This window comes from Ustilaginoidea virens, chromosome 1 (genome assembly GCF_000687475.1).
Source record: "Ustilaginoidea virens chromosome 1, complete sequence".
Taxonomy (NCBI): Eukaryota; Fungi; Ascomycota; class Sordariomycetes; order Hypocreales; family Clavicipitaceae; genus Ustilaginoidea; species Ustilaginoidea virens.
Window position 1 is genome coordinate 6587259 of NC_057316.1, and position 22246 is coordinate 6609504.

General features: G+C 57.4%; 6 protein-coding genes across 6 annotated transcripts; 3 read left to right on the forward strand and 3 right to left on the reverse strand.

The window, feature by feature from the left end:
• Positions 1 to 1212: 1212 nt before the first annotated feature.
• UV8b_01516 (uncharacterized protein) lies at positions 1213 to 1617 on the forward strand (the record flags this gene model as incomplete). The annotated part of the gene is made up of 2 exons (XM_043139014.1): positions 1213 to 1367; positions 1524 to 1617. The coding sequence occupies 2 exons, from the start codon at positions 1213 to 1215 to the stop codon at positions 1615 to 1617; spliced, it is 249 nt and encodes an 82-aa protein (XP_042994948.1).
• Positions 1618 to 3431: 1814 nt separating this feature from the next.
• Positions 3432 to 4493, forward strand: UV8b_01517 (uncharacterized protein; the record flags this gene model as incomplete). The annotated part of the gene is made up of 1 exon (XM_043139015.1): positions 3432 to 4493. One exon carries the CDS (start codon positions 3432 to 3434, stop codon positions 4491 to 4493), a length of 1062 nt encoding a protein of 353 aa, XP_042994949.1.
• A 486-nt stretch (positions 4494 to 4979) lies between these two features.
• Positions 4980 to 5834, reverse strand: UV8b_01518 (uncharacterized protein; the record flags this gene model as incomplete). The annotated part of the gene is made up of 1 exon (XM_043139016.1): positions 4980 to 5834. The coding sequence occupies one exon, from the start codon at positions 5832 to 5834 to the stop codon at positions 4980 to 4982; it is 855 nt and encodes a 284-aa protein (XP_042994950.1).
• Positions 5835 to 7271: 1437 nt separating this feature from the next.
• Positions 7272 to 10913, forward strand: UV8b_01519 (uncharacterized protein; the record flags this gene model as incomplete). Its single annotated transcript, XM_043139017.1, has 4 exons — positions 7272 to 7736; positions 7856 to 7974; positions 8052 to 8963; positions 9101 to 10913. The coding sequence occupies 4 exons, from the start codon at positions 7272 to 7274 to the stop codon at positions 10911 to 10913; spliced, it is 3309 nt and encodes a 1102-aa protein (XP_042994951.1).
• A 1671-nt stretch (positions 10914 to 12584) lies between these two features.
• Positions 12585 to 16543, reverse strand: UV8b_01520 (uncharacterized protein; the record flags this gene model as incomplete). Its single annotated transcript, XM_043139018.1, has 6 exons — positions 12585 to 12731; positions 12866 to 12999; positions 13111 to 14871; positions 14957 to 16213; positions 16355 to 16385; positions 16469 to 16543. The coding sequence occupies 6 exons, from the start codon at positions 16541 to 16543 to the stop codon at positions 12585 to 12587; spliced, it is 3405 nt and encodes a 1134-aa protein (XP_042994952.1).
• Positions 16544 to 21132: 4589 nt separating this feature from the next.
• On the reverse strand, positions 21133 to 21990 carry UV8b_01521 (uncharacterized protein; the record flags this gene model as incomplete). The annotated part of the gene is made up of 2 exons (XM_043139019.1): positions 21133 to 21659; positions 21876 to 21990. The coding sequence occupies 2 exons, from the start codon at positions 21988 to 21990 to the stop codon at positions 21133 to 21135; spliced, it is 642 nt and encodes a 213-aa protein (XP_042994953.1).
• Between the last annotated feature and the right edge of the window lie 256 nt (positions 21991 to 22246).

A 22246-nucleotide genomic window follows, 5' to 3' on the forward strand; every position in this document is an offset into this window, starting at 1 on the left:
CGGTTGGTACACATACCCGCCCGTCACCAAGAACAACGCGGAAGAAAAAAACCCCAGCGGGCGACGATCCCGACGACTCTACCCTGACAAGGCGGCGTCTGCTCGAGGCCCGCCCGAGTATCCAGACACAGACCACATACATACCATACCAGCTACGTACGTGGCAGAGGACAAGAGCCCACCCCCTCCCTCCTTGGACAGCCGAGTTAACCGAGGATGGATGGATGGATGGATGGATGGATGGAGCCACGGAGCCACCAGAAGGGGCCCCCCGTCCGACGGTGCCAGAGGCCTTCTAGAACGCCCAGCAACGGCCCCCAGGGATGGATGATGGATGCATTTGATGCGCGGCGAGCCCACTGCCGCTGTCAAACATGTCTGGTCGCTTCAAAGTTGCCTGCTGTGTGGTTGCTGGCGCGGAGCAGCCATCTACGTTGCGTGCTCGTGCTCGCCAGGCCAAGCCGTGATGGGCTGCGCGACGCAATCCTGCCTGTGCATGTAATTGTGCATGGCCACGGCCCCCCATGTCAAAGTTTCTGTCTGGTCCTGCTCTGCTGGCGCCTTGCCTGTCTAGAGACGTCGCGTACGGAGAGGCGCTGCCTGGGGACGGGGCAGCCCCATTCCACATCCACCCATCCAATATTTCATCAATCAACCCATCAACCCATCAACCCGCGGGGACCGTCGAGCCTTCTTGCGACGCCCACTCCCCCGGCCGCCTAGCTCGCCCAAGTGGTTCTATGACTTCCGTACAGCCGTGTGTGTGGTTTGTCTGCCAACGGGGAAAATAGCTCACCCGTCTTGATACAACGTCTGATTTACTCCGGGGCTTGATTCGTGGTGTGGGCGGGAGCCCCCCCCCCTGGCACCGGCTGCCGTCGTGTCTGTAACATGTATCGTATCGTCTTTCTGTCATTGTTAGCCCTCTTGTCGGTTTAGTAAGGCCGGAGGGGGCGGGCTTTTTGGCTTTTCCCCCGTCACGGCCTTATCCCCCCCCCCCCCCCCCCCCCCCCTTCCACGAGCTGCATTGTAGGATGCCAAGTTGTCGAGTTATAAATTTGGCTGCCGCCTCCCTCTCTCCCCCACCGTCTGGTTCCTCGTTCTGTCCAGCTGAACAACCCAAGCTGCTTCCCATCCAGCCCCAATCTGTCGAGGCACCATACCCCCTTACTCGTCATTCCTGTCGGTACTCCTTTTCCCCTCCGCACCAAGATGCCCGGCTCGGAACCTAGCTCGCCCTCTTCTGCCGCTCCTGGCCCTTCCATGGGCGCCGGCCCTGCTGGCTTCGGCGACAACAGAGGCATCAAGTTCCAGATCAGGACTGGCAACGCTCGATGGACCTGCACCCTGCAAGACCGCTCTCACTAGTACGTCGTGCACCTTGACCTAGCCTTTGACCCTTGATCCGCCACAGCGCATGGCATGTTTTCTTTTCCCCCCTCCGCCAACACGGGCCACACGGGCCACACGGGGACAAAACGGGATTGAAAAGGAGGTCTAACGTTTGGTGTCCCCCGTCCCAGTGAGCGCCAGAAGGCCGCCCGTACCAACTCGACCGACTCGGTCGCGTCCACCTCTTCTTCTTCTTCTTCTTCTTCGTCCACCACCTCTCACTAAGCCAGCCAGCCAGCCAGCCAGCCAGCCAGCCAGCCCAGAGCGAGCTGCAAGGCGCCAGACGCACTCTTGGTGGTGCTCAAGACGAGCCTGCAAGGCGTGCTAGCACATCGGAAACCACATGGCGCTGGTGGCGCCTGCGACTCGTTGTCGGCAACGCGGCAATGGAGGGAGGGCATCGACACACGGGACACGGGTGAGAGGTGCACCGATCCCGTGAGCGAGGGCCGTCACCAGTCGCGAAAGCTGGGAGAATGACGGCCATTCGGCTGGCCGTTTTTGGTTCGTCGGCTGTATAAGTTGGAAACGGGAATCACATCGTCGTTTCTCTTTCTCTCTGTCTTTTTTTGTCCCACTTTTTTGAGTTTTTTTTCCCCCTTTCCTTTTTTGTTTATTTTTTATTTCAGTCTATACTTTTTGGAGACGAGGGCTTCTGTTTTCTTCTTCTTCCTTTTGTTACAGCACCATGGATAAGGGGAATGGAATGTTGTCTGAACTTGTGGAGGTGCCTCTGCCTCTGATTTAGCGACTGGCTTGGCGCACCTGAGCGGAAAGGCAGTTATAGGTACCTATGTAGGTAGGAGGTAGGTAAGGTAGGTTACGTCTGGTAGTACGTAGTACGGAGCACGGAGCACGGAGCACGCACTACGGAGTCGTCGGCATGTAGTACAGTAATAAGCAAGGGCCTGGTGAGCCCCGGCTGAAACAATCCAGCCCCAGAATCGACGCGTTTCCCCGACGCGCTGCGATTTCATTCGCTGTGCAAAGTAGAGTCTTGTCACTTGCGCATGCAAGCCCACACACACACACACAGGCTGGGCTGGGCGGGTCAACGTACCGACGACGGGGTCTTGTACGAGATGAGATGCTGGTGCCGTGGAAAGAATGAAGAAGAATGTGCGACAAAACAAAAGTGAAAAAGGAAGCCACCATCAAGGCGTGATCCGCAGTAAGAATTCGCTGGTCCGAGCCTGTCTAACTGCTTGTGAGCAACTTGAACTGCAACGCACAAGAAAAACGTCCAGCGCCCAATTCTATTCGCGGTTATGCACAACTCCAGGTCGTCGTTGCATTCATTATCATTAGTCAGCAGCGCAAAGCCGTCCATGGACAAAACCCCTAAAGCTGGGCAGGTGGCAGGTAGCCAACGTTTCAATGTGGTCGGTCTGGCTGGTCTTTGCTACCAATGCTACTAGGCCCATGTACTGCTGCATGCGCGGAAATGGTCAAGCCGAGACAGGCTCAAGCTCACATTCACAATCCATGCACGACTCTGGCAGCAATTTTTTTTTCCGTCTCGGGCAAGCATTGTGTTACTTGGCAAGACGCGGAGGGCGGTTGGCAACTTGCCGCCTAGGTCATGTGACCTTTTGCCTCACCGCCCCCATTGCAGAGCCGACTACGCCGAGAACGGAGGAGGAGGGACTGGAGCAAGCGAGTGACGAGTACTCCGTACCCCCTACGGAGTACGCGGCCTCCAATAAATGTTACGGCCTGGTTGGAGCTGGAGCCAGTGGCGAGTCCTTCAACAAGGGGGCTCTGCCAGCATCTTTGCCCTCTCAACCAGCACCAGGCCCCCAGGCTGCCCAAGCCTGATTCAAAGCTGCTCCTCAAAGCCCCTACACGACTCCTTTTTTCCTTTTCACCCACCTGTTTCCGCTCATTTGGCCCTTGCAAGGTGATCCCGTACCGCCAGTTGGCCACCAAGGCAAGGCTTACCCCGCCGCCGACGACGCTCACGACCGCGCCCACGCCCACGCCCACGCCCACACCCACGCCGAGCTTTGCTTCAACAGACACCGCGCCCTCGCACCACGATGCCCGTCGTGAACCATGTCGTGCTGGCTTCGGGCGCCGTCGCCGCAGTCTCGGTAGCTGTTGCCGCCGCCATGGCCATGTACGAGAATCCCGAACTGCGGAGATATGCAGACGACATCCGCCGCCGCATCGCCGTGGCGCTCCACTCTCTGGGCGACGGCCTCACCCCGCCCGAGCGAGCCCCGAGGTTCAATCGGCCCGAGGACGCCGACGGTTTCCTCCATTCCAGCCGCGGCACCGGCGCCGAGCCAGGCGTCGATGCGGACGAGGAAACCCGCCGCAGGCAGCGCGACGAGCTCCTGTTCTGGAACTCGCAGCGCCTGAAGAACAAGCGCGACGAAACCCTCCCCGCGGCTGGGCCGCGGGCGGGGGCGAGCGGCTCCTCGTTTGACGACTTTTTGCGACGCGACCAGACCGCGGAGCAGGGCGCGTACGTCTTCAACACGGGCGCGGGTGCTGATGCGCGACGTCTCAGCAGCGGCCTTCGCCACCGTGGCCCGGCCCCTGCGCGGCACGCAGATTCGCCATCTGTCCACGCCAGCCCTTTTGCCGACGAGCACGGCCTCGGGAGCGACCCAGTCGCGCGTCCGCCCGCGAGTGAGGAGCACTCGTCCGACTTGTATAGCGCCACCACTCGCGACAACGACGACGCCCAGTCCAACACACTATCCGGGTCGCCTGCTTTGGTCGACCTGTCCCCCGCCGCCGCGCAACCCGTTTCGCCGCCAACCCTGGAGCGCCAGCTCGCCGACGATGAGTTCATGTCGGCCGGCCAGGAAGATAGACACGAAGCCTACGCCTCTATCCAGGCTTGGGCCCAGGACTCCAGCCGCAGCTTCTACTCACCCCTGCCGGCGACCCCCGTCGCACCGGTTTCCGAGCCCGAGGCCGTGAGCGACGGCCAGCTTACGCCTACGGATTCCGTCTCGGTCATTGGATCCGGCGATGTTGATCCTGCCGGCGGCGCGCAGGGGCGGGCGTTTGACGTCCTGAGCGAGAGCGAGGGCATGCTGACTCCGGCAAGCTGGTCCGAAGTGGGGAGTGTCGTGAGCGAGTATTGAAGCTGGCGATGGAGGCAAACACTCGTTTTTACGGATAAAGGCATGGCTTGTATTTGTGCGGTGATGGCGGAATGGGGGGAATCAAGGTCACGGTTTGGCGTTTGGATTAGTCGAGGTTATTTTCTTTCTTTCTTTCTTTCTTTCTTTCTTTCTTTCTTTCTTTCTTTCTTTCTTTCTTTTCCCTTTTCGGCACTACGTGTTGCTTGGTTCTATTGAAGAGTGCCTCGTCATGACTTTTGCTGCCGAGTTGCTTGTTTTCCCCGATTCCTCGTGATGATTTCTCCTGCCATTGTCAATAGCGGCAGGTTTCATAACATTGTAGCAGCGCCTTTTGACAAGCCAAAAACAGACATTTCATTTGTCTACATAGTCCCAAGGAGATGAATTACGCCGAGTGCGGAAAGATGAAGAAAAATGTACAATAAATCTACGGGAAAGAGAGAGAGAGAGAGAGAGAGAGAGAGAGAGAGAGAAAAGGCACCTCGTCTATTTGTCGGCCTTTAAAGTGCCCTGATAATCATCAAACAAGGAAGAAACAGTCGACCCCGTCAAGTCGGACCAAAACGTATCCTCCTCATACGCTTCGTGCCGCAGCTTCTCGTTCAGTCTCCTCACGAAACCCTCGCCAAAGCGAGCCTCTAGGTAGTCCAGGAAGTAGGCAGTGTGTTGATAGCCAGCATCCCACTTGGCGCCAGCCTCCCTTTTCCAGTGCGGAGGGACCAGGTGGCAGCGGAGGCGGACCCAGTCGGCGACGCCCTCGATCAAGCCGCCGGGACAGGTGCCGCGGGCGTTCCACTGGAGGCAGTGGACGAGCTCGTGGGTGACGACGCCGGCAATCTCCTTGCCCAGGGTGGACCTGCTCGAGTTGGCGATGTGGCCCAGGGCGAAGTGGATCTCCTTGTGGTCGTCGTCGAGCTCGGAGCCGGTGGTGTAGGCCACGCCGGGCATGTCTCGGAAGACGAAGGTGACGGAGCGGGTGGGCGGCGCCGTGGTGGCCGGGTCGGAGGGGCACCTGTACAGCAGGCGCAGGACGTTGGCCGTGGCCTCGGTCACGACGTCCGAGGCGTGGACGGCGCCGAAGAAGAGCCTGGCGCCGGGGTGGGTGATGTCGCGGAACTCGACGCGCAGCTTGGGCAGGGGGAACGGCGCGGGCTTGGGCTTATGATGGTGGGCGGGCTTGCTGCGGCGGGCGGAGCGCTCGTGCTCGTCCTCGTGCTTGTCCTCGTGCTTGTCCTCGTGCTTGTCCTCGTGCTTGTCCTCGTGCCCGTGCTCGTCGGCGGGAGGGGGGGCGAGGGGGACGGGGGACGGGGTGGGCGCCGTCTCGGCCTCGTGGAGAGTCATTGTTGGGGAGAGGCGAGGCCGGGGTTTTGCGTTGCTTGGAGAGCGCGGCGAGACGAAGCCAGAGCCAGAAGTTGGTCGAGGGCGAGGTCGGCGGTTGCGGATCGACGGGGGACACAAGACATATATGTATGTATACAAGGGCTGGCTGGTCTAGGCTCGCGGGCGGGAACGGAGCGATCAAACAACAGAAGAGTCCAGTCAGTCAGTACGTACGCTTTGGGCGCTGGAATTCTGAGACCTGTCCTGAACGCGGGCGGGGTCGGGGCGGGGGCGCCATGGTCCTGTGACGGCTTGCTGTATATACGGAGCAGCCAGCGTTGACGGAGTCGGCGGGCTGCCGGGCCTTGTCTCACCCGCGGCAATCCTCCATGTGTCCCCCCCACCCCGGCCTAAACTGGCCACCCCCCTGGACCTCCCCTGGACGCCCACCCCCCCCCCCCCCGGTGGCTCCCATTGGCCCTGGCCTCTTCCGACAGCTGGCGGCAGCCGACTCCTTTGCCCAGCCAACTGCAAAATAAACATTGCGCAGCTCGGGCCTTGGGGCCTTGGAGCCTTGTCTTGCTGGACTCGAGCTGCTTCCCCGCCCTGTTTTGCCCTTTACGCGTCGTCAACTTGGTCTGCGTCGTCTTCTGGCATCGTCCAATCTTCCAATCTTCCAGCCATCAATTGAGCCAACCCAGCTGCAGAGCACGCGCCAGAGTCTGTACGTCTGTATTTCTCCTTCTTGTCGTCTACCAACATCCCCCGCTCCAGCTGGCCGCAGACCCGCAGCGCTGCCTCCAACCGCCATTGCATTCCCGTTCGGCAGTCCAGCCGTTCGTACCCGATGCCACTGTCACTGTCCTTGCGCAAAAAACCTCGTCCGCGACTTGTACGGCTCTGACATTCATCGCGTCGCGCGCTCAAGTGCTTTCGCTACCTGCTGGCTGCATCAGCTCCGGCACCGGCATCGGCATCAGCATCAGCATCAGCATCAGCATCAACATCAACATCAGCATCGGCATCGGCATCGGCATCGACATCGACATCGACAACGGTATGCTCCGCTCCCCATCTGCCGATTCCTCCTCTTCCTTTTTCTCCTGTCCTCTTGCCCCGTGCCTTTCACATCCAACCTATTCCTGGTCTCGGCCCCCTTTCTTCCTTTGTCTCTTTTTTTTTTCCATCTGTGCCCCTCTGCGCATTTGACCCGTCAACTGGTGAATTAAAGTCTCTAATTTACCCCATAGTTACACCGCATGCATAACCCCTTAAGCCACACCACCGACGGTGCCGCTCCTTCGTGCCGACCTTGGACGTAAACGCCCAACCACGGCGACATCATCATCACTGCAGACCTCATAAATGCTCGCTTCCAGCAGCCGACTTCCTTCCGCCCTCAGAGCCTCCTCCCCCTCGCCGCCGTCCAGTTCTTTTCCTGCGAAATAAGAGTCGTCCATGGCCGACAAGCTCACCGATTCGCAGGTCGCCGATCTGCTGGCCATCCTGCGCAGCGACTCTCCACTGGATGCCAAAGTCCAGTTCGTCACCAACGTCAAAAGCGGCATCAAACAGCACAACGTCCCCGAAAGCTGCGTTGCCCAATTGTTTGATGGCCTGCGAACCGCATCCTCGTCTCAGCATGCGGTTCTCGTCAATGCCGGCTTTACCGCACTCAATCACCTCTTGACTCGCCTGTCACGACAAGACCCCAAGCTCCTCGCTCGCGAGGCGCCCCGCACGCTGCCGCTCCTCATTGAAAGGCTCGGCGATCAAAAGGACAAGTACCGATCTCTCGCCATCGGATCCCTGAACACTCTCTCCGGCGTGGCTCCGGCAGATGTTGAGCGGTTCGTGCGCAACTCGGCTCTGGCTGGCAAACACCCCAGAGCCAAAGAGGGAGGGATGCACTGGCTGTTACAGGTAAATTCGCATCGGCCCTCTCTAGACATGGTCCTGTTCCTGGCCCTATTCCTGGTCTCGAACAGCACACGACGTACGTACTGCGGCATTATGCTGATTGTTTCAACACTTGATGGCAGATGCACCAAGAACAGGGATTGCCCTTCCGAGGCTATGTTCCTGTACTGATGGAGCTTCTCGAAGATGCCGACGGCATGGTTCGAGACACTGCTAAGACCACTGTGATTGAACTCTTCAAGTACGTTTTCCCTTCTCCTCTTCTCTTTTGGCGCAATGCGTCGTTTTAACGTCGACTTTTTGCTAATTTTGAGCCAGGACCGCGCCCAACACGGCCAAATCAGATTTGAAGCGGCAGCTGAAGAACTTCAAAGTTCGCCCTGCCATAGAACAGGCCATTGTCAAGGCACTGGCTCCCACGGGCGGTCGCTCAGAAACGCCCTCTGACGGGTTTGCGCAACAACCTTCCCAACCGAGCCGCCACAATCTTGCCGCCAGTGTGCCGAACCTGGGATGCGAGCGTTCCGTCACTCCCCTGCCAGATGCCCAGGTCGAAGCCGTTGAGCCGCAATATGTCAACACAAATCGCGAGCTGGACGATATATTCAGGGACATGGCATTGTTCTTCGAGGGGCGGGAGTCGGAACAGAATTGGATGAAGCGTGAACAATCCATCGGCACGCTTCGACGACTGAATGCTGGCAACGCAGCTACCGACTTTCAGGATGTCTTTGTCTCCGGGCTTCGAAGCATGCTTGATGGCATCATCAAGGCCATCAACTCTCTACGGACGAGCTTATCCAAGGAAGGCTGTGGCCTCGTCCAAGAACTCGCCGTGTCGCTGGGGCCAGCCATGGATCCCATGGTGGAGCTGCTCATGCAGTCTCTCGTCAAGCTGTCTGCTGGCACGAAAAAGATAAGCTCGCAAATGGCGAACGCCACCGTTGACAAGATCATTAGCCGAGTCACGTACAACCAGCGTCTGATGCAGCACATTTGGAGCGCTAGTCAAGACAAGAATGTCCAGCCCAGGACTTATGCCACCGGTTGGCTGAAGACGGTTCTGAGAAAAGAAGCCGGCCACAAGAATCACGTGGAGCACACCGGTGGCGTGGATCTTATGGAGAAATGCATTCGCAAGGGTCTTGGAGATGCCAATCCAGGCGTGAGGGAAAAGACGAGATCAGCTTTCTGGGCGTTCTGGGGCGTGTGGCCGGCACGAGCTAATGCGTGAGTCTTGCTTCTTTCTTTCTTTCTTTCTTTCTTCGCCCCCCCCCCCCCCCTGCCTTTTTTTTTTCTTCCCCTTTCCCCAGAGGCAACGTGCGTTCCCAAAACTTGTTCGTGGTCGGCTAACCAACAACCAACAGCATCATGGCTGACCTCGATTCCACTGCTCAGAAGCTTTTGGTGAAGGATCCTAGCAATCCCAACTCCCCCAAGAAGGCAGAAGAACCGGCTAGACCGGGTCTCGGACTGTCTAGAAGCACCATGGCCTCGAGTAAGCCTAGCCTTCGCGAAGCCATGATGGCGCAGAAAAAGGCGACCATGGCTGCCGCAAAGGACCTGCCAGCAAGACCCGGCTCAGCGATGGCTCACATCTCGTCGCCCGTCCGCACAACCTCGAGCAGCTCGATGCATTCCACCGCTTCGGCCAAATCTGCCGCCACAATGAGGACGCGCCCCGAATCGACCCTGTCCGTCAACGCCGGAGGTATGTCGGTGGCTCCCATGCGGCCGACGCGACGTCGTCCGGAAATGGCTGCTCGGCCGGCTACTGCCGGTCCATACTCTGCGAGAGAAGATGCTGGATTGGAGGCAGGCAGCCCCGAGAGCATCAAGTCGAGGCACGCCACCCCAAACAAACCCAAGGTCACCACGCCCAAAAAGACGGTGCCAAGGACTCGTCCGGCGGGGCATATGCATCAGTCGCATGTTGGCGAACCCAGCATCCCCTCCCCAACCTTTCGGCACCCAACGTCGAAAGGTGTAGTAGTCTCACCTCGCGGCAGCCCCTCGACGTCGAAATACTCGCAGACATCGCCTCCTTCGGTCAGTCTGCTGAAACTGAGCGAGGAAGCAAAGGCGCCACCTCATCTCCCCGCCCACCCCTGTGTCTCCTCCAACCATGAATTGGAGGGGGCTGCGCCCAGTCTTGAACAACAGCAACCACAGCAGCAGCCTGCAGAGACCAGGCGAGCCACTCCCTCCGCGGCAGCAAACAGCCAGGAAGAGGAGTTGGAGCCCCAAGCGGGGACATTATCCCGTGAGCTCAAGGTGTACGAGGACCCGTTCACCGACGAGGCTCCCCTCGCCGCGACGCCGACCTTGGGCGTTTCCGTGCTGGAGGATAAGCCAGTGAATGAGGGAGCGGGCAGCCTGGCCAACGGAAATGACGTGCTTTCGGCGGCGGACCAACGGGCAGAGTCCCCGGACAAGACTGGGCAAAATTCCAAGCTGATCGACAGCGGCATCACCAAGATTAAGAACAAGAACCTCGAGGTCCACGGCTTTAGGAAGCTGCAGTCCCTCATCCGGGACAGCAGGACTGCGCTGGCGGACGACAAGTTTGAGGCTCTGTTTCTGGGGCTGTTCAGATACCTGGAAGATGGGCTGCCCGGCATGACGGCGGAGAAGGTGCAGGACGTCAAGGCCCAGATCCTGTCCACCATCAAGCTGCTGCTCAAGAGGGAGCGCGACATGGTGCAGCCTCACATTTCCAAAGGCATGGAATCGTTGCTGCAGGCGCGAGGCGCGTACGACACGAGGGCTCACATTGTCAGCGGCCTGGAGCTCCTGGCCGACGAGCTCGTCACCATTGGCGACGGATCCGAGCTTGTCGCCGTTCTCACGACGAGGCTGCAAAGCTGTTCGGACGGCACGGCCGAGGGCTGCCGCACCCTCAGCATGGGGCTGCACGTGCTCAAGGAGATGCTGGAGAAGCGCGCCGAGTTTGCCCCGACGGAGGGCGAAGTGACGCGGCTGACGGCTCTCGCCGCCCGCTGCCTGGAGTCGGCTGACTCGGGGGTTCGCATGGACGCCGTCAAGTTTTGCGTCTCGCTGCACGACCGGGTGGGCGACGCCGGGTTCTGGGAGAGCCTGAAGGATATCAGGGAGGATCCCAAGAGCCTGATTACCTACTACATTGTGAAGAAGCGGCGCGAGCAGGGGGGTGGTTGCTGATTGCGACGGGCGCATTTACCATGGGCTGCGGGGGTGGGGGGGGGGGGCGTTTTTGCGCGCGGAAGAGGGCGTCTTGTGTTGTCAGAGGTCAGAGGGTAGAAAAAGCTCAGTGTCATGGGTATTGGAAAACCAAGGCTGTGGAAGGAAGCACGTGCGAGTTCCGCGGAGTTGGGGCGAGTAAGGAGACTGTGGTTGAAGCCGACTGTGGTTGAAGCCGACTGTGGTTGAAGCTGACTGTGGTTGAAGCCGACTGTCGATGAAGCCGACTGTCTATAAAGCCAACCGTGTTGTTAATAGAGCCGACTGTCTATAATGTCTATAAAGCCGCCTCTCCTCTGACAGGCACATGCCCAAGCCGACTGACTGACTTGATAGCACAGACCCGTCCCTTCCTCCACCGACCACCGTCATCTCCATCCCACCCACCTGTCGGTCAGTCAACACCACCACCACCATCCATCATCCTATCCTACCTATCATGGTCCAAAAAGCACCCACCCCTTGCTTCCTTGCTTGCTTGCCTTGCCCCACTGGCAAAAAGAACCCCCTGCCCCGTACTGGAATCGAACCAGTGATCTTGTCATTGCCGCGCCGCGCCGCGCCGCGCCGCGCCGCGCCGCGCCCGCGTACTAGTGACACGCTTTACCACTGAGCCAACGGGGCCTGCTGGGATGGGGAAGGGCGCCTGCGAAAGCAGCTTATGCGTAACCGGGCGGGCGTATTCGCAGCTGGAGAGCTGGAGCGGAGCTGAAGCGTTGACGAAACGGGCTGGGCAGCGCTGCATGGAGCCTGTGGCTGCTTAGCAGGGTCAATGCCGTGGGATGCTTAGGTGCCTTGCTGAGGCAGGTAGGTAGGTTTGGTACAGGTAGGAGGTAGGTGGGTGGGTAGTTACGGGCGAGAGAGTTGGGCAACGGGCTGGGGCGGCTGGGCGGCTGGGCGGCTGGGCGGCTGGGCGGCTGTGGAAAAATCACAGCGGCTTGCTGGCAAGTCCGGCGAGATCAACATGCGAGAGCAAGAGGCATGCGGGCGGTATGCTTGCTTGTATTGCTCTGCACCAAGTAGTCGCTCCTCCAATCTCGAATCTCAACCAGCACCCAAGTCTATTGGCACAAAGCCACGGCCGCTCAACCCCTGAAAACGCCCCCGGGCTCAGGGGCAGTCAGTCACCCCTAGCGCATGCCATGATCAATCAATCAAACCATCCACCTGCCTGCCTGCCTGCCTGCCTGCCTGCCTGCCGCAAGCGTCGCAGCCACGTCGGGCAACCTGGCCAAGACGGACGACCCGAACCAAGCTCTGCGCGGCCTCTCGTCTCGGATCCAACACACGTCTCGGGGTCCGGGTGCCCTTTCAGCCAGAGACGGACGGCCAAGGATATCTTCTTCTTTTGAAGCAAGGAAAAACAAGCTGGACAAGACGCGGCTCAAAACGCCGGCGCCACAGAAAGACGCCGTTGGCGATTCATCGTCATGGTAAAGATGAGACAGGGGCAACGGGCAACGGGCAACCGCGGATTGGTGAGCAAAGGGGTTTCCCTGGCCTGTCCGAGGGGCAACATCGCAAGATTTGCATGCCAGATGCAAAGCAATAATAATTATAAAAATAAAAAATAAAAAAAAAAACAGGGCAGTTTTTTAAAAAAAAAATAATCAACGGCCAGGGTCCGGTCCCTCAAACATCGTCAAAGATACGGTTGGTGTTTTCAATGACAAACTGCACGGCAGTGTTCTTTGAGTGCATGTCCGTCATTTCGCGCTCAATGCTCAGATCTCGCATAATCGTCGGTGCAAACACGACGGCCAAATTCTTCGGGGACATCTGCAACAAGGCCAAAAGTTAGAAGAAGAAAGAGAAAGTGCGAGACATCCAGGTCTGGCATGGCGAAGGGGAGGGGGAGTGCGGGCAAAATAACAATGAAAGAGGAACAGCACAAAAGGGACAGCAAGGCGTACCAGGTTTTCCGGCTCACGCTGGGCTACTCGGTGCAGATGGAACATGAGAAACTCGAGGCAGTCGCCGTGCCTCTCCGGCATGGAAGCAAAGGTTCTCCTCAGGTGATTGCATCTTTCGGCCTCGTCGACAATGGCTACACGGACAGTGCCAGTTAGCATGGGGAACCAAATGGAGAAAAAAAAAAAAAAAAAGGAAAAGAAGGGGGGAAAAAAAACACCACTGCAAAGACACATAAGACACCCACCGTTGGATTCCAGAATCCGCTCGTAAACATCAAAAGTCAACAAAGGTGTTGGCAGCTTCCGGAAATACTGCTTCAACACACTCGTGACCGCCGTAATGTCCATATCCGGGTCTGAAATGTCAAAGTTTTCATTCTTCTCAAAGCCCTCCTTGATCATGTTGACTTGGGAATTCCCCCCGGTTTTGCGGTAGATGCCCTCTTGATCCATGCCGCGAAGTTCCACCTCTTCGATACATCGAGTAACAACCGCCGGGATCTGACGACGCTCAAACTCGGCACGCTCCACCAGCTCCGACCCAAACAGCGTGGATGGGGGTTCGGCCGCTATTGCGGCCGCCGCAATCGCTCCAGCCGAGGACGACTTTGAAACGGCATTCTTCTTGCCGAAAAACCCGAATCCTTGCCTGGCCGCCGGATCTAGTTGTTGCTTGTTCTGCGCGGCGAAGCCGGCCGGGCCCGTCGCCTCTACCTGCGCCACCGTCATGTTGTATGGCAGGCCGATGCTGTCCCCCGCCAGCCCCGGGTGTTGCATTCTCTCTCGATCGTTTTGCTGGAACGCGACTACCGCCCTGTTGACTCCCTTGGCAACGTTCTGCGCCATCGTCTTGGAACCTTTTTTCCAGTTGAACTTCTTCGCCTGGCCCTTTCTGACATGGACTACCGTCGGGCCGCTCTCGACAATCGGTTCCTCCTCGCCCACCAGAGTGGCCCCGGTCGCTATGCTGGACGTCTCGAAATTGATTGAAGAGCCGCCGCCGCCGCCGCCGCCGCCGCCGATCTTGCCGCTGCCGTAGATACCCAGGCCGTTGGGTGACTTGACATCCCCAATCTGTGACTTGAATCGTTCTTGGATCTGGTGCGTGAGGTCATTGTTCATGTCCGCCAACTGCGCATTCTTGGACGACATTTGCTCAAACTCCATCAAGGCCCGATCCCTGTCCGCCATGGCCTGATCCTTCTCTTCAACAAGTTGATCGCGTTCCTCGTGGAGCCTCTCAATCGCTTCCGACATGGCCTGCTTGACAGCTTCCAGCTTCTTCACAAACTCCTTGATGGCCGAGTCTTCAAGCTCTCGGGGGTCAATTGGCGTCCGTGTGTCCTTGGCGCGCTCGACATAGCCAGCGAGCACTTCAAGCTGGCGAATCATAATCTCAGTCTGCGTGTCGAGAACAGACACCGTCTTGCGCTTCTCCACCAGTTTTCGATCCAGCTTCTTCATGTCCTTTTCCGCCGTGAACTGTCTTTCCAGCTCAGCCACTCGTTGCTCCGAATTCCTAAGTTGTCGCTTCAACACAACAGCATCGTCAGGAGACGACAGCCCAACAGGGCTGCCGACGTCGTTGGACGTTTCATCATGTTGGTCGCCGGCGGGGGACTTGGGCCACCCGGGAGACGCGGTCCCTCGCGTCGTTTCGCTGACGCTGCGGCTGTGGCTCATTCTGGAAGGATGGTGGTGATAGGTAGATTCGATACTACCAGTGCGACCGTGCCGCACCGCGTTTGACACCCTTCGCAGAATGGAGGAGGATCCCTCATCGGTGCCCAGGATCCTAGCCATGTCTTCATCCATGCTGAAGTCTCCTCCGGCGCTCCACCTCGGTAGCTTGGGGGAGACCTTTGGCTCTGCCTGTTCCTTCGTGCTGGCCGATCCTTTGCGACTTGTATGATCCTGTACACCTGGTGGTGGTGGAGGAGCAGCACGAGGTTGCGTGTACGTGTCGCTCAAACCGGGCTGTTGATCAAACTGGCCCGGTCGAGAGCCTGATTGCAGATGTCAGTCATCATTGAGTTTTTTTTTTTTTTTTTTTTTTTTTTTTTTACAAAAAGAGTTGCGTTCTTCACTTACCACTCCTAGCAACTGGCGATGGAACGTCCTTGCGAATAATAGTCTTTTGTTGACCTTGACGGGTCGTCGTCGTCGTCGTCGTCGTCGTCGTGCCTTTGGCAGCATCGTCATCTTCAGATGTCCGCGGCTCGCTGGCTTTTCCTATTTCGGACGAGTTGGCGTGGCCATCCTTGCGCGTCGCGCCATTTGCTGTCTTGCTGGAGCCGCTACTGCTGCTGCTGCTGCTGCTACTGCTGCTGCTGTCTTGCAGAGGGGACGAGTGTGAGCTGTTGCTGCGCGTTGATGGTCCCTTCTTCGCGGATGGGGCGTCTTGAAGCTTGAACTCGTCTCCGGACGAAGAGCTTGTCTTGCCCTGGTCTTGCTCCGAGGCTTTTGAAAACTTGCCTGGCATGAGTCGAGCCGCGTCATGGTCCGAGGACGCCTGACGGCCTTTTTCCTGGAAGGCGATGTGCGGGGTAGAGGTGATCGAGTCGTCTCGTTTTTCGGGGCTGGAACCTTTTGGGGCGCCGAAATAGTCCCTCTCCTTGCGTCTCCCTCCCTCCGCTGTGTTGTTATCTGAAGCGGACCTGGGCGTGCTGACAGTGCCAGGGCTCGGGTCTAGGGCCACAGGTATGAAGAAGCTTTCCGCTCCATCCCCCGGCCCCGAGTCGGCGCTATGGTAAATGGTTGAGTTGCGATTTTTCCGGTACGTAGTAGCTGGTAAGCTTAGGGCCTCCATTTTCGTCGACCCCGAATCCGATCTTGCCGGGGACCGGGGTTGTCTGGAACTGCTCGCAGTCTGGGCTTGAGGGCGGGGAGAGAGCTCGGTAGGGGTATCAGAGTCAGGGTCGACGCGGTCGTTTGAAAAGGCGTTGGGGGGGATAGCATTTGGCGGCAAGGCAGGGAGTGACTTCTCTATCACGGTTGCGGCTTCTTTTTCTCGGGACTTGGCTGCCGACGCGGCCTTGGACTTCTTTCTCCGCCTAGCCATGATGGTTTCATGGCAACCCATACAGAATATGCCTTGCGACGTCCTCGCATATCGCAGATTCTCAATCTTCCTCTTGCAGTTCCGGCATCGAAAACAGGAGGCGCAGAAGGCTTGCTCTCCCGTTAGGATGGCCAGGTCCTCGATTTTGCAGCCGCAGGCGGTGCAGCTATACGTGCAGTTATTGCAGATGAGGGATCCGTCGCCGAGGAGAAGCAGATTGGCATCCGAATCGAGCTGGGTGCCGCAGGTGTGACAACGGAAGCAGTCGATATGCCATCGACTGCCGGCTATTTACCAGACTCGAGGGTCAGCACGAATCCACACAAGTCGACCACATGCCGACCATAAGTCGGGGGGGTGCATCTGTATTTTGGGAGGTTGTTCGGGGCGAAGGGGAGATTTTGACGGAACAGGATTGCAGAACATACCCAACTCGTACGCTTTGCCTTCCTCAAGGATCTAGTTTGGTCAAGTTAGTGACGGCGCCGTGCCAACAGAGAGGCCGGGTCAAGCGGCATCCAGAATGACGAATGTGCACAAACCTCTCCGCACGCCCTGCAAGGGAATATATCGTCAACGTCCAGAGGGTCGAGATATTCCTCTGCCGTGGCCGCCATGGTGGGAGGACGAGGCACACAGGGCCGGCCCGCACCCAGTTATCACAAGACGGCTGCAAAGGACAAGCGGTCGACCCGACCTGCAGCGGCCGAGGATTGTGCGACGAGATGAGGAGAATGGTCAGCGAGGCGGGATCGTAATCATGGATGGCGCAAACGAACCGCAGCGGCAGACGGTATGCCGCGGATCGATGGGGGTGCAATGACGACGAATCCGAAAACGACACACACGGACGGGACAGGAAGAAGAAGGCTGTGGTGTTGAAGATGCAGGGGTATTGCGCAGTCGAAAGCCTTGGGATGTCGCCAACGGCACAAGGCCAGACAGGCAGGCAGACAAGAGGAGGACGGAGAGACGATGTGGCGCTGCCAGGGGCTCCCAGCACCTACGGATAGACACTCTGTTCTCCAGACCACTACGGAGTACTAGGAGGTACCTGCTACTAATGTTTGGTTGCTCCGGTACCTAAGGAACCTCCTAGCATACAAGTAGAAACGGGTTACAGGAGGGCCGACGTGCCGAGTGCCTAAGGCACCCACCACTAGTACGGCGAGGTACGGAGTGCAGAGTGCATGGAAGACTGAGATGGCAGTAGCCGGGCGACTCGGGGCCAATCTTGGTTTGGGACAAAGTGAGCCGCAGTCTCGCGTAAAAGAAGGAACGGAGCAGGGTGCGAATGAGGGGTATGGTGTGATGAGGGTGTCGATGCGTTGAGATTGCTTGGGCAGGTACCTGCAACGTTAGGTACCTAGGTACCTAAAGTACCTGTCGGCATCCCGTAACCCGCAGCCCGTAAGTGCCTGCAATTTGTTGCAGGCGTGCAGTGAAGTCGGTGACGTGGACGGCGACGGATTGAGAATTGCGCCGGGACTAGGGCAACTAAAACTAAGCATAGGTCGCAGGGAATAAGGAACCAATGGTACTGATTTGCAGGAGGTTCCTCTCTCCCTCTCTCTCTCTTTTTTTTTTTTTTCTTTTTTCGGCCCATGTTACCCCCCCCCTGCTGCCTGTGGTTTTCCCTCGCCTCTTTCCGAGAGAGAATAGAATCTTGTCCTGAGAATGGTCTGCGAGTCCCCAGCCGCCAAGGGTCAAGCCAGTCGATCGTTTCAACTTGCTGGGGTCAAGTACCTGGTACTCTCTACTGGGCCAATATAATACTGGATGCTTATTGGCGCAGCAGAGACGAGTCTGGTGTCTACAGTCCGGCAGGTTATTGCGGGGCCGGTTGGGTTGCTCCTGCCTCCCTAGCTAACTCCTACTCCGTGCACACTATGTAGTTTGTACATAACCTTTGCCCTTGGCTGGACCTGGCGACGGAATTCTGGCCAAGGTGCTGGCAAGTAGATTGTACGGATAATGCTCGCAGACTGTACGGAGCAGTCCTTGCAAATTCCACATTGGTCTCTTGGATTCCAGCAGCTTGTCATGACCGCGATAGCCTTCGTACATGGTACTGTAGGTATTACGAATTTCCGACAGCGGTATCCACGGGCCCTCATGATCCGGCATCTCTCCGAGTTTCCGGGCACATGACATATTCTGATAGCGCGCACACAGGCGCTGCTGATACGATGACACCGTCGACATACCTACCCCCGAAGTACGGAAAGGGGGGGGGAGCGGTCACTGGTCACTGGTCCATGGTCACTACGGAGTAGTTCCTAGTTGGTAAGCTTAGTGCTGCTACCCACCCCGTCCAGACCCCCCGTCCAGACCCCAGCGCCAGTCCTGGCCCGACTAACCATTCAATGCCAACTACCGACCCTTGTTGGGATCCCGAAACCGTCTGGTGCCATTTGATGTTACATGTATGTACTGCACCTAAGCCAGCGGCTGCAGGGGCTGCAGGGGCTGCAGGGCCATGGGTGTTGGTTGCAACAACCTGCTGCTCCAGATCAACTCTGCTCTCGACCACCTTCGATCTTTTTTCTCGGGAGAGCGCCAAGACGGCCCCTTTGGTATCGACGCTATCTCAACGCCATCTTGCGCTGTATTCGCCACCAAGGCTGGCACAAATCACAAAAAGCATCCTGACTGCGGACCAGCAAGGTTGCATCACGGCGTAATGACCGCCACCCAGGTAGCCATGCAATGCCTCTTTGGATCTGCATGCATGCGCCGTCTTGCAAGGTCCCCAGCTTAACGTCATAGCATCTGTCATCATCATCTCGTTAACGGCAGCGTCGCGTCGTCGACTTATCTTCGTGCTTGCTCGTTTTTTTCCCCCACGCGTCGGGCAACACATGGCCATGTGCCGGTTCGTATCTCTCGCCTCGGAAATCCCGCTTGACCATGTCGTACGAGGAGTGGCAGCTTGGTGCTAGCTAATGTACCCTTGGCTGCTGGAGCATGTGAGATGCGTTGCCTGGTGTATCTCCGACTATCGAGATAAAAAGGATATGGAGTGCCTCCCCCCCCTCCCCTTTTGGAGGATTGGTCGCTTGCGGTATTAAGAAGTCGACCAACTTGATATTACTAATGCGGAGGGATCGATCCGTGAGCGACGTTGGAAATGGCGCTACTCCGTAATAAATCATGGAACAGGTGGCGCGGGGCCGGATCCACCAAGGGGTCCAGACTGCAGACGGGGGGGTCCACGGCACGTCAAAACCTCGCGAGGTACTCCGTACCAGCATTGAAATGACTCCAAACAAGTCAATACTGTACGCGTCGCATGACTTTGGCCTGACCACGGATTCTTGCAAGCAAGCCCGCCAACGTTGCTGCCTGCCATGTATTTACGCGACGCCAAACGTCTCTGACTTGGCCGTTGAGATGCAAAACACTGCATGTGCCTGTTCGCCAAGGTACTCACCTACCCGGTATCTACGGAGTAGAGGTCACCCTTCGGTTGGTTGCTCGCAAGTTGCGGCCGCGGACATTTGTACCAGACCAAGTGACAGTGACAAGCGACGTAAAATAGGTGGACGACGGATGGACTCCATGCAACCCAACACGCAAGCACCGGACGCAAGCACGAAATTGCATACTACATGTGCTATGCTGTGTAGGTGCTTTGAGCCAAGGAACAGAGAGACACGCAGCCCGTCAATGTGCTCTTTTCCCCAGAGGTTCTGCAAGTACAGTACCAGCGATTGTAACCAAAAGGCTTCAATGTTTGTGTCAACCGCGCGGCCAGCCAAGTGAGTGCTGCTCAGAAGATGCAGCCTTGTGCCCTCTCCATGTTTTCCATTTCCGCCTTGTCCCTGTCTTCTCCGTTGTCCATGTTTTCCTTTCCTTTCCTTTTTTTTTTTTTTTCCCTTGCCAGTCCCTTGCCTGTCGCTTGCCAGTCGCCCGCTTCGCCGGGCAAAGTTGAAACATTTCATGCATCGCATGCAAAACGCGGACTGACGTGACCCCTGCCTGACCCAGGCCCAAAGATGCCAGCGTCGCCGGGCCATCCAACAAGGACCCAACCTCGTCGTACTCCGTACTCCAGAGCCCCGTAGCACCCAAGTCCGTACTCCGTACAATGAAATTCGGAACACGACTTGACGTCCTCACAGCCAACCGCCGCCATTGCTGGCACCTTCCCATCTTCCGTCGTCGCGCGCGACAGATCCAGAGTCGAGCTCGGAACGCAGGAGTTGGGCCACCAACTCGTCCGCTTGTCAACCCAGCCGCTGCCAAGGACCAGCGACCAACGCGCACGCAGCCATTAGTCCCAGAGCCTTGGAGGGCAACGGTCACCCAAAAAAAAAAAAAAAAAAAAAAAAAAATATAGAAAAATTTCAAGATACAGGGCCTGCTGGCCCCACCTTGGTCATGTTGCGGGACCTTCAAGAGCTGAAGTTGTGCTGCAGAGTCACACGAGCCACCCAGCACCCGCAAACTCAGCCTCAAACACGATATCCTGAGACAAACGGAGCTGCAGCCCAACTTGACAGGGTCACCAAAGTGCTTGCAAACGCAAGTAGTCATGGCAACGCAAGGGAGGGGGCTAGGATTGAGCTTCGTTCTGGCTGGTTGAACCACGGTGTTCAATGTGCGTTTGGGGCAGGGAGTTTCTCGCTGGTCATCGTTCGATAATCAACAAACCGTGAACATATGCTTGTCCGACGAACCGACACCATGGTGACGTGCAAGCACGTGTTCCGTGCTTCGCAGCCACATTGCAGAGTCCCGAGGTCCAGATCCACGCAAGTCGAGTTGCAGTCGCCGTCTCGCTTGCGCAGGTCGCACGAGTTTCGTAGCCTCGCATGCTCCAAGTCGACCTGGTCACTCATTCTCGCCTACTCGGCAACCCAGGCATAGGTACAGCAACGTGGGCGCAGTGTTGGAATATCTCGGCCCCATGAAATTTCCGCACGTCAAGGCCAAAACATGGTTGATTTGACTCCAGTAGCACAAGGCAACTGACGTATTCGGGTGCCCTCGGATTGCTTTTTTGAATGCCTTCTTCCTTCTTGGAATACTCCACCATCACGTCGTTCGTCCCGGTGCCTAATGTTGTAGATTTAAGCTCCTGTGTGGCAGGCTGCTTGTTGACATGAAGTGGCACTCGGTATGCTGGCCGAAGCAGTCAGGAAAACAAACAGAGTATCAGCACCCTCGCCGCCGAACCACTTTGAACCTCGAAGCACCAACCTTACTTGTCAGCCATCAACCTCTTGACCTTGTCTAGCAGAATCGCGCTCTCTCTGCCCAGCTTCTTCTTGCCGTCTCTCCCCACTGTTCTGGCCATGGCCTTTTTGAATCGCTGCCGTTCTGCGAGCTTCCTTTCCCTCTCCTCCCCCCGTCGCTGAAACTCCAGTTCCCGCTCCTCCTTCTCTTTCCTTCGCTCTTCTGCTTTCTGGAGCTGTTTATCGTAGTAGCCTGGCCTCCTGGTTCGTCGCCTCGAGCCATCACTCGTGGTGGCTTCACCGGCAGTGGCGCCAGCCTGGGCCATTTCCTCGTCTTTGAGCATGAGTTCTCGTGCAGGGTGTATCTGTACTTGCTCATCCTCTTCCTCCTGATTCGGCTGGCCGTCCATACCGCGACCCGAGTCGGCTCCGTCGTCATCGGCGTCCTCCCCCCTCAGCCCTGCCGGGGATTTCTGCTGCTCACGAGCCTTGATTTTTCCATACTGCTTCTTGACTTTGGCCTTGTGAATCAGGTCCTTTTTTATTTTGGTCACTGTGGGACTTGAGAGTTAGAAGCCATCCTCTGCCAAGCATGTCTCCCGCCGAATAGGTGAGCCGGGGATATTTTGCTAAAATGGAGATGACAAGGGAAAAAGAAAAAGAAAAAGAAAAAGAAAAACGAAAAACGAAAAACGAAAAAAGAAAAAAGAAAAAAGAAAAAAGAAAAAAGAAAACAGAAAAGAGGCCATGAGGGTTATGAGTAACAAACCTTTTCGTCGCCAAGCACCATCGGGGAGATTGTCTGGCCCGACTCTGAATCCACGTTTGAGCTTTTTGGCTTCTGGAGCAAGCTCGCCCGAGTCAAGGGGGCGCTTGGGAGCCATGATGTTGAGGTGGTGAATGCACGGCGCAATGGATAACGGCTTTTGCGTCGAGTTTGTCGTCAGGTTGAGTGAGCATGTAGGTGTGCAGAACTTCTGTGTTGGGCCACTGGGGTAAATTTTGCTTGCACGGCCAGGAGGTACCTTGCCTAAGGTGTCCAAGGTACCTCGTAGCAGGGCCCTAGGTACGGAGTACCTCAATACCTCCGAGGTGGGGAATATAATCGCAGTGGGCACTTTAAGTGGCGTTACATTTTAG